This window comes from Salvelinus sp. IW2-2015, linkage group LG6.1 (assembly GCF_002910315.2).
Source record: "Salvelinus sp. IW2-2015 linkage group LG6.1, ASM291031v2, whole genome shotgun sequence".
Taxonomy (NCBI): domain Eukaryota; kingdom Metazoa; phylum Chordata; class Actinopteri; order Salmoniformes; family Salmonidae; genus Salvelinus; species Salvelinus sp. IW2-2015.
In genome coordinates this window covers 29,258,323-29,268,875 of record NC_036845.1, presented here as the reverse complement: position 1 = coordinate 29,268,875, position 10,553 = coordinate 29,258,323, and the positions used below count along the sequence as shown (strand labels likewise).

At 42.6% G+C, this 10,553-nt stretch overlaps 1 protein-coding gene across 1 annotated transcript in view; it reads right to left on the bottom strand.

The window, feature by feature from the left end:
* Positions 1-6,109, bottom strand: part of LOC111965408 (E3 ubiquitin-protein ligase BRE1A) — a 17,522-nt gene extending 11,413 nt beyond the window's left edge. Inside the window, exons 1-5 of the mRNA XM_070444117.1 lie at positions 6,022-6,109; positions 5,166-5,352; positions 4,942-5,010; positions 4,636-4,734; positions 4,365-4,512 (exon numbers count right to left, since the gene is read on the bottom strand). Of these exons, the coding sequence (XP_070300218.1) occupies positions 4,365-4,512; positions 4,636-4,734; positions 4,942-5,010; positions 5,166-5,342 (493 nt within the window). The 5' untranslated portion in view covers positions 5,343-5,352; positions 6,022-6,109. The remainder of the gene's footprint in view (positions 1-4,364; positions 4,513-4,635; positions 4,735-4,941; positions 5,011-5,165; positions 5,353-6,021) is intronic.
* Between the last annotated feature and the right edge of the window lie 4,444 nt (positions 6,110-10,553).

Genomic DNA, 10,553 nt, shown 5'->3' with positions numbered 1-10,553 from the left:
AGGGCGTTGTTGTGGGTCTATGTTTGTTGTCTGTTTTGTTCGGTCCGTCTGTCTTTTTGACACCTTCCTGTGTTGAAATTGTGGTGTTGTTGTTGTTGGTGTGTGAGGAGAGTAGGGTGTTAGAATAAGTGAGGGTGGGCATGGCCCCTGCCTGTCTTCCTTGTCTTGTAGTGCCTTTTTGTGCATGAGCATAGTCGATTTAGATTGTTTGTCGTGCGCGCCGGAGTAGAATGGTATGATTTTTAAGTGCTAGGTCTACGTGTAAACGCTATGCCCAATCGGCTGTGGAGAGACAGCCTAGCAGACCATGCATCACGCCCCCGCCACCGTCGTGTCGGTTAGATGAGGCGATGTAGCAAGTTGCCGGAGAGCAATTTGGGATAAGGAAGGGACAGTCGATGATAAGGGGCGATCATATGTCGCGGTGGGCTGTCAACATAAGGCCAGACATACTGTCCTACTGCATAAAATATGACGTGTAGTTGGTGGCTGAAGATGGAGTGGTTGTCTTTTCTGGACTTATGTGCAATGTTCTAAAAAAGGTCCGGATTCCTAGGTTTGTTCAGATCCGCCGTCATATAAGTCAGTTATTGGTGTAAGATTGCACTCAACACTTTCAACACAATTTGAAGGCAAACTATATCTGACCGCGCGTGACTGGTCCATCCTGGCTCTTAACTGTCGCTTCTTGGTACGGTCAACTCCGCCGAATTGGGTGTGAACTGTGGCATACCAATGTGAAGTGACTTAGCCATAAAAGTTGTTGATCTCTTGCGTGAGCTTGAGAAACCGATTTAGAAAAAAAACTAGCGTGTAAATTAGTCTGCAATATATCAGTCCATGCAACTAGCTAGGTTAACCATTTAGACTAGCTAGATTGTACTGCCAAGCAGGTTTCAAAGCTGTTCGCCTTGGATGGGTTCATTTTGACATAAAAACAATTTGGCCATTAACATGAAGATATTATTCAAATCTACATAGAAATTTTGATTATAGTCATACATTTGTAATTACGCCTCTTTTTTCACCACAAAGTAAGTTTCCGAATTAAATTTGATACCTGAAATAAGTAATTAGTTTGTTCGCTTTGGCCCGCAGTTTGTGGTTCGTGTGTTTGCGTTGTTGCTGTGTGGTGTGGTGGTGTGTGTGTGTGTGGTGTCGTGGTTGTTCGATGGTTTGTTGTGTGTGTGTGTGGTGTGTGAGTGGTTGTTGTTGTTGTGTGTGGTGTGGTGGTGTGTGTGTGTGCTGGTGTGTTGTTGATAGAGAAGAAGCATGAGCAAGAGTGTGTTTGAGGGATGTAGAGCGGGATGTGAAGGGGAGGGAGAGTGTGTAGGTCTATATGGTGTGTACAGTTGTCTGAAGAGTATGCAAAGATGGGTTTTCATAGTTGGTGTTTTTTCCCCCTTACTGCACAAGGTCAATGCAGAATCAATTATACATCAAATAATCGTTATTATATAGCCCTTCTTACCATCAGCTGAATCACAAAGGTGCTGTATAGACGCTAGCCCAGCCTAAAATACCAAAAACGCAAGCAATGCAGGTTGTAGATAGCTACGTGGCTTAGGAAAAACTCCTTAGAAAGCCAAGAACCTAGGGAGAAACCTAGAAAGGAAACCAGGCTAATGAGGGGTTGGCCCAGTCTCCTTCTGGCATGTGCCGGGGTGGAAGATTATAACAGAACATGGCCAAGATGTTCAAATGTTCATGGAGATGAAACATGGTCAAATAATAATAATCACACGTAGTTGTCGAGGGTGCACAGGTCAGTCACTCAGGAGTTTATAAGGATGGATTTCAGTAATGGCTAGTTTCTGCATACGATGCTATTAGAAGAGATCTATAACCGCTCTTTGCTCCTCTAGAGAACGTTGAAACAGCAGAGTCTGGGACAGTGTAGAACGTTCCGGATGAACGAGGGTCAGGGTTCCATAAGCCGAGGCAGGAAACAGTTGAAACCTGTTAGCAGGCAGCACGGCCAGTGGACTGGGGACGCAAAGGAGTCAATCATGCCAGGTAGTTCCGGGCATGGTCCCTAGGGCTCAGGTCCTGTCCAAGAGAGAGAAAGAGAAGACATTTAGAAGAAGGAGCACTACTTCCAAGATTCACACAGAGCAACAGATAAGACAGGAGGAAGACTCCAGATATTGAACAAGATTGGAGGCTTGACAGAGAGGGGTCAGAGACACTGTGGGCCATCGTATGATCCCCCCAGACTAGGGTCATAACAGTGCAGGAATATAACCACCCGACTTGCCAAAGCACAGCCCCACACCACTAGAGGGATATCTTCAACCACCCACACTCTTACATCCTAGAGAGACAAGGCCTGACGATATACGCTCCACAAAGATCTGACCCGCCATGGACACAAAACCCAAGGGTGGGGTGCTGCAACGAACATGGAAATGCCGTCAGTGACTCAACCCCTCAACGTTGACGCACCCTTTCCTAGGGATGGCATGGAGAGCACAAGTAAGCAGTGACTCGGCCGCTGTATAATGTGGGTTTAGCAGCAGAATACAAGTGGAGAGAGGGTGAACGGCCAGACGCCAGAACAGCAAGGGCGTTCGTGCTCAGTGCCTTATCCGTTCACATAAATCTTCACCCTAACTGTAAACCTGGGCCTAGTGAGCTATTCAATTATCATAGGAACATAGGTCTGAAGAGTATAAGTCTTAACAATAAGAACTTAAAGAGTTGAGAACTGAGGTCTGCGGTTCTCACATGGGTAGGCAGTACCATTCCATAAAAGACTTGAAGATCTACTATAGGAGAAAGCCTGCTCGCAGTTGTTTGCTAAGAATATTCTAGGGACGTAAGGAGATGCCTGCGTTTGTTACCAGTAGCGTACGTGTAGGTATGTACGGAGGACCAAATCGAAAGATGGGTAGGAGCAAGCCCATGTATGCTTTGTAGGTTAGCAAGTAAAACCTTGAAATCAGCCTTGCTTAACAGGAAGCCAATGTTAGAGAGTCTAGACACTGGAGTAATATATCTAAGATTTTGGGGGTTCTAGTCAAGATTCTATGCAGCGTGTTTGCACTGAACTTGAACTTTATTTAGTGCTTTGTCCATGTTCAGGATCAGTAGGCTTGCGTCATCAGTAGCTTGACGAGTCTCCAGTCTCTCGATTCTCTCTCTCAGCTCATCCTCAATCACCTGCAAAGCAACGGCTGTCTCTTATACACATCTAGATGTGTATAAGAGACAGTCCACACACACGCACACGCGCACACACACACGCGCACACACACACACACTCTTTCTCTCTCTCCCACTCTCAGACAAAAGTTATGCACCAAACAGAATTGAAAGAACACCAGAGAAAGAGATGTCTAACTCAGATAAACAGTGCCCTTCGTCATTTTTTGATCAGTGACAAGATGGGGACAGTGACATGGTTTCTGGAATTATATTTGCTATTATAATTACTATTGCAACAACACATCATCAGTAGGGTAAAACTAATGTGTCTCACGACGAATGCTGGTAGAAAGGGGAGAAGATATAGCTCCGATAATACGGTGCATAACCTTTGAGTGGTTTGGGCTAGAGACATGCGGTTTTCAGCAATGTAAAGGCACAAGCATRATTGTCACTGCGCTCTGTTTTTCCTCTATGGTAGTGGCACTCAGAGGCTGCGTGACAGTGAAGCCTAGTCAGACTGGCCTTTGCTCCTGTTCTTACAGGCAAAGTTAAAAGATACAATGTATCCACTTCGCTTGCKCTGCGAGACGCTCCAATACCTAAACAAATGTAACAACAAAAGCCTCATCACTATCTGCATACCCCAGATGGACATCACGGCTAAATTACATTTTAAAACTGATTGAGRGAAGCAGCTGAGTAGGCTAATGTAGGGCTAATGCTAATGACTGGTTAGGGATGTTGCTGGCTGATATCAGCTGTCACACGTGATATTGGATGAAGCACTCATTCTGGTATTCTCAWTGTAGGACAAGTAGGGTGGCATTCTGTGCTCAGTCAATCATTTTCAACATGAGAAATATACCCCCCCACCAATTGTTTAAAAAAAAAATATTCAGATCTACACGATTCAAGTGGATGACTTATTTTGAAATCAACACGGCGATATTCACCAAAAAGTAACGAGTTTGCATCCCTGTAATAGGCATACAACAGATAACAGCTCTCTACTCTGAACCAAAAAGGATTTATTTAATCAATCTCTGTACATTGTACTCTTCTGCTCTACCTCTTGTGTTAGGTACCTTGTCACAAACTCATCAGAGTACCCTCTTCCTCGGTCTCTTGCTCCTGACCAAACTCACGTCCTCTCCTCTTAGTGTTCTCCTCTCTCCATCCCTCCTTTCTACATATCTTTCTCTCTCCCGCTGTACCTCTGTCTTTGGCTCTCTCCTGGTTGGAGTCGCCGTCGGGTTCTGGGGTGTCAGGCTTGAGGCTCCGCCCCTCTCCAGCCGGGGTTTCCACAGACTCGCTCCCTGACTCATCGTAGCGCCTTCCAATCAGGCACACATTGTCGTCAAACTAAGAGAAAGGGGAGAGAGAGGGAACTAGATGTTATTAAGAACATAGATAATAGTTGTACTTGCAAATGTTGATCTATGTGCAATGTTTTAATTGCATATTGTTCATTATTTGAATAGTTACCTGATTCCAGTATCTGTTCAGGATCAGTAGGCTTGCGTCATCAGTAGCTTGACGAGTCTCCAGTCTCTCGATTCTCTCTCTCAGCTCATCCTCAATCACCTGCAAAGCANTGTTCAGGATCAGTAGGCTTGCGTCATCAGTAGCTTGACGAGTCTCCAGTCTCTCGATTCTCTCTCTCAGCTCATCCTCAATCACCTGCAAAGCATCRATCCCCTTGTTGAGTATTATAGAYGTATGGGATGAAAACAGGGATTGTGTGTGTATGTGTGAGAGAGTSAGTGASTGAGACAGACCGACTATATATACCTGTCTCTGATCGAGGGATTCTCCCAACTTCCTGTTCTTCACCTGGAGAGCTTTGACATCCTGTTCTTCCTGAGCACAAGAGAAAGAAACCAATCAAGTGATGGAAACAACRCGATCAATGACACCGCTGATGAGTCATAACAACTATCAGATGTAAAGACAGACAGACCTACAAACAGACACAGTAGGAGAAATACAGGCTAGGCACTTTTCAGCTCTCTCACCGAGTTGGAAACCCCTCCGAGTTTGATGACTGTTTCCACAGCAGTGCTCCCTCCTGCAGTAGAGCTGACCCCTGGACCCCCATCCTCTCCTCCCTCTCGCTCCCTCCGTTTCTCGGGGGGCGCACTGGAGGATGAAGAGGGGATGCTGGAGTCACACAGACGCTTCTGTCCCGACATCCTCACACCACTGCAGTAGATAAAGGGAAAKATTAAATATTAGTACATTAACATCCTGGCTTGACTCAGCAAAATTACGTTKCCACGAGCAGCACCGCAGATATTGCAATAAAAGTGAGATGCAGGACGTTCTAATAGTCACGCACAGTATCTGCRCATGGGTTCGCTTGAAGTKGTTAGAGCGTGGTAGCAAAGGCAGTCCGCTATGAAGATAGGCTAAAACTGCTCTTAGTTATTATGGACATTTACCCGCTATGCTGCTTACTATTTGCACCTACGTCATATCGCTGAGTCTACCTTCAAATATTCGTTTTGGAAACACCACATAGCTAGCTACATAAAGCCGTTATTAACGGTACATTAGCTAGCTAGAGTCATTAGCTAGTTATATAACTTCAAAAGAACAGACATTTGTTTTAATTCATGCCAAAGCCATTTCGGCTATTTGGCCATGTTCAATTAACCCGTTTAGCTAGATAATTGGCTAATTCACAAATAATTTGTAACTTAGATAGCAGTAACGTTTAGCTAATGTTAGCAAGTTAGTACGCTAGCTAATTCAAATAACCACACGCTATAAAATAGCCTTTCTGGGCAGAAACTTTACTGGGGCACTTTCAATCAATACATTTGATCTGTTATTTCATGTATATTCAGTGGTTTGATTTCAATTCCTTACCATATATAGTTATTTAGTGTTATTTACTGATTCTGTCTGTGAATGTTGATATTTCGCCTGTCTTCCAGAAACGGAAGTAGCCACTGACATTGAAAACCGAACCACAGGTATAACAATCTCTGGCTGAACCGCTCATAATTTCAAAGGTCGCCACCWCGTGGTGGGATAAATTAAATGCGCAATCATGCAGACTAATCAAATCAAATCACATTTTATTTGTCGCATACACATGCTTAGCAGATTTTATTGCGAGTGTAGCGAAATGCTTATGCTTCCAGATCCGACAGTGCAGCAGTATCTAACAGCTAATATCTTACAATTCCACAACAAAAGCTAATATCTAACAAGTTCCACAGCAAAACCTAATACACACAATCTAGTAAAGGAATGGGATAAGAATATATAAATATAAAATATTTGGATGAGCAGTGACAGAGCGGCTAAGATGCAATAGATAGTGTAGTATAGACTAGACTAGACCGCAGACTGCAGCTGGAGAACTAGAGAGAGATCATATTGCTACCAGGAATGTGACCAGGTCAGTGAGGGCAGCTGAAGACAGTCTTGGTTTTATGCGGATGGAGAAGTGGCTCTCTCGTTCTAACACACGCACACACCTCTCTCAAGTGAATGAGAGTCTGCTGGGAATGTACTCTGGCCGAGAGTGTTTGTAAGACCATTGTTCAGGGGTTCATGGTCCATCTTGTGTAAGCTTGATTTGCAAGAGGTTGTGCGTTAGCGTCCCACCCTGCCTACCTCATACCCAGGGTTCAAATACATTTGTCTGATGCAGTCATTCACACAACCCCTGCTGTGTAGCAGAGCACCCCTTCACAATGTCATTCTCACACCACGTTATTGTTTTGGCCTGTTATCTCGATCAATCTGAGCATTTCTTTCATGAATGGTATCTGTAGTGGRACAGGGATTTACAGTGCCTTCAGAAAGTATTCATACGSCATTTTGTTGTGTTWTAGCATGAATTMAAAATGGATTMAAAAGTTGYTGTTTTTCTCACCCATTTACACACAGTACCCCATAATGGCAAAGTGAAAACATGTTTTTAGAAATGTCAAATTGATTRATAATGAAATACAGAAATATCTCATTTTGATAAGTATTCACAACCCTGAGTCAATACATGTTAGAATCACTTTTGGCAGCGATTACAGCTGTGAGTCTTTCTGGGTAAGTCTCTAAGAGCTTTGCACWCCTGGATTGTACAATATTTGCCCATTACATTTTTTWAATTCTTCAAGCTCTGTGAAATTGGTTGTTGATCATTGCTATTCAACCATTTTCAGGTCTTGCCATAGATTGTCAATCAGATTTAAGTCAAAACTGAAACTCGGCCACTCAGGAACCTTCCCTGTTTTCTTGGTAAGCAACCTCAGTGTAGATTTGGCATTGTGTTTTAAGGTTATGGTCTTTCTGAAAGGTGAATTAATCTCCCAGTGTCTGGTGGAAAGCAGACAACCAGGTTTTTCTCTAGTATTTTGCCTGCGCTTAGCTCCATTACATTTCTTTTTTATCCTGAAAAACACCCCAGTCCTTAACGATTACAAGCATACCCACAACATAATGCAAACACCACTATGCTTGAAAATATGTAGAGTGGTACTCAGTAATGTATTGGATTGGATTTGCCCCAAACATAACACTTTGTATTCAGGATAAAAAGTAAATTGCTTTGCCACATTTCTTTGCAGTATTACTTTAGTGCCTAGTTGCAAACAAGATGCATGTTTTGGAATATTTGTACTCTGTATACTCTTCATTTTTTTCACGCAGCCACTTAGGTTAGTATAGGGGAGTAACTACAATGTTGTTGATCCCATCCTCAGTTTTGTCCTATCACAGCCATTAAACTCTGTAACTGTTTTAAAGTCACCATCGGCCTCATGGGGAAGTCCCTGAGCGGTTTCCTTCCTCTCCGGCAATAAAGTCACCATGTGCCTCATGGGGAAGTCCCTAAGCGGTTTCCTTCCTCTCCGGCAACTGAGTTAGGAAGGACGCCTGTATCTTTGTAGTGACTGGGTGTATTGATACACCATCCAAAGTGTAATTAATAACTGCACCATGCTCATAGGGATATTCAATGTCAGGTTATTATTTTAATTTTAATTCTTTATCTACCAATAGGTGTCCTTTTTGCGAGGCACTGGATAACCTCCTTGGTCTTTGTGGGTGAATCTGTTTTGAAATTCACTGCTCGACAGAGGGAGCTTACAGATAATTGTATGTGTGAGGTACAGAGATGAGGTAGTCATTAACCAATCATGTTATTATTAACATTATTATTGCCCACAAGGTGAGTCCATGAAACATATTATGTGACTTGTTAAGCACATTTYTTTCTCTTGAACTTATTTAGGCTTGCCATAACAAAGGGGTTGAATACTTATTGACTCAATACATTTCAGCTTTWAATKTTTWAATAATTTGCAAACATTTAGAAAAACATAATTCCACTTTGATATTATAAGGTATTGTGTGTAGGTCAGTGACAAAAATAATCTACATTTAAACCATTTTAAATTCAGCCTGTAACACAACAAAATGTGGAAAAAGTCAAGGGGTGTGAATACTTTCTGAAGGCACTGTAGGTTGTCCCTGCCCATGGCCATTAAAGTAATATTTATCTGTCCCAAGTAAATGATTACAATGTGTGCACCACATAACACAATGCAATTTCCACCAAATAAGTATTTTTCAAGCATGACTTACTTGGTTGGCACACATCAGTTGACCTTTGTCTTCCTGAACTGTTATAAAGTGTTATAGCATGATTCCAAAGGAACCTTATCAGAGCAATATATCAGATACTGCTGACCTATGCAGACATAAATTACTTATTAGTTGAGTTTTAGGGGATTCTGTAATTTCGACACCAATCCATTGTAGACGATAACTCCATTCTAAAACCGACAAACCTAGACGTAGAGACAGATGTCTCAGATGCCAAGGGGTTTTGTATTGTGTATTTAAATACTGTCTTCTCGACATAGCTCATTCTACTGTACATTGCATTTTAGTTAACACTGTTTATACACACACCGCATATTTGTTTATATACTGGATTCTTGACATAGCTTGCTCTAATATATGTACTGCTGTAGATATCCTTCTTAGTATATCTTGTGAGGGGAGGACAGCTCATAATAATGATTGGAATGGAGTCAATGGAATGGTATCAAACACATGGAAACCATGGCCCAGTACATCAGTGGGGCCAAGCTTCCTGCCATCCAGGACCTCTATACCAGGCAATGTCAGAGGACAGCCTTAAACATTTATTTTATTTATTTTTTACTTAACACTTTTTTCCCCTTCAAACTTCTTAAAGCATTGTTGGTTAAGGGCTTGTAAGTAAGCATTTCACTGTAAGGTCTGCACATGTTGTATTCGGTGCATGTGACAAAATTTGATTCCATTTTTTTATGTATTTGATACCATTCCACCAAATCCGCTCCAGCCGTTACCACAAGCTCGTCCTCCCCAATTAAGGTGSCACCAACCTCCTGTGATGGAAACCAGGTGTTCAAATGTTCATAGATGACCAGTAGGGTCAAATAATAATAACCGGGGTTGTAGAGGGTGCAACAGGTCAGCACCTCAGGAGTAAATGTCAGTTGTCTTTTCATAGCCGAGCATTCAGAGGTCGATGCAGAAGGTGCGGTAGGTAGAGAGAGAAAGCGTCAAAAACAGCAAGGCCGGGACAAGGTAGCAAATCCGGTAAACAAGTCAGGGTTCCATAGCCGCAGGCAGGACAGTTGAAACTGGAGCAGCAGCACGACAAGGTAGCATGTCTGGTGAACAGGTCAGGGAGGTTCCATAGCCACAGGCAAAACAGCAGAAACTGGATCTGGAGAAATTCCGTTCCAGCCATTACTATGAGCCTCCTCCCCATTTAAAGTGCCACCAGCCACCACTGGTATACAGTATATTGCGTTTGAATTACTGTTACAGTGCTATTTGGGTTGTTTATTGGATTCGTTCAGATATTTCTTGTATTTATTTTTTGTTATTTGTTTGACATTTTACTGCTTTGTAAGAAGCTAGCTACATACGCATTTCACTGCACCCGCTATGTCATCTGTTAAACTGTGTAAGCGACCAATTCAATTTTATTTGACGTACAGACAGATGTACAGATGTAGCCTACAGACAGACACAGACACACACACACACACACACACACACACACACACACACACACACAATAGCAGGAAAGACAAGACAGTATGAAACCTGAAAAGCAACATAATAAATATGATCTGGATTTATTTTAAGGCACACACACACCATCATCATGCACTCAACGCGTGCTGTAATGTATAACAAAGGGTTTGCTGAGTATACATGGTGTTCCTTTTATCTTGGAAGTCATACTATCAACTTCTAATACAACTCAAAGTCCACAAAAGATGCATTGATACACTGACAAGCCCCCGTCCGACTTTCTCGACCAATTGCATCCTCCCGCCTCCGTCATCCTGTCCAATAAATCATGCTTTGTAAGCCGGAATCGG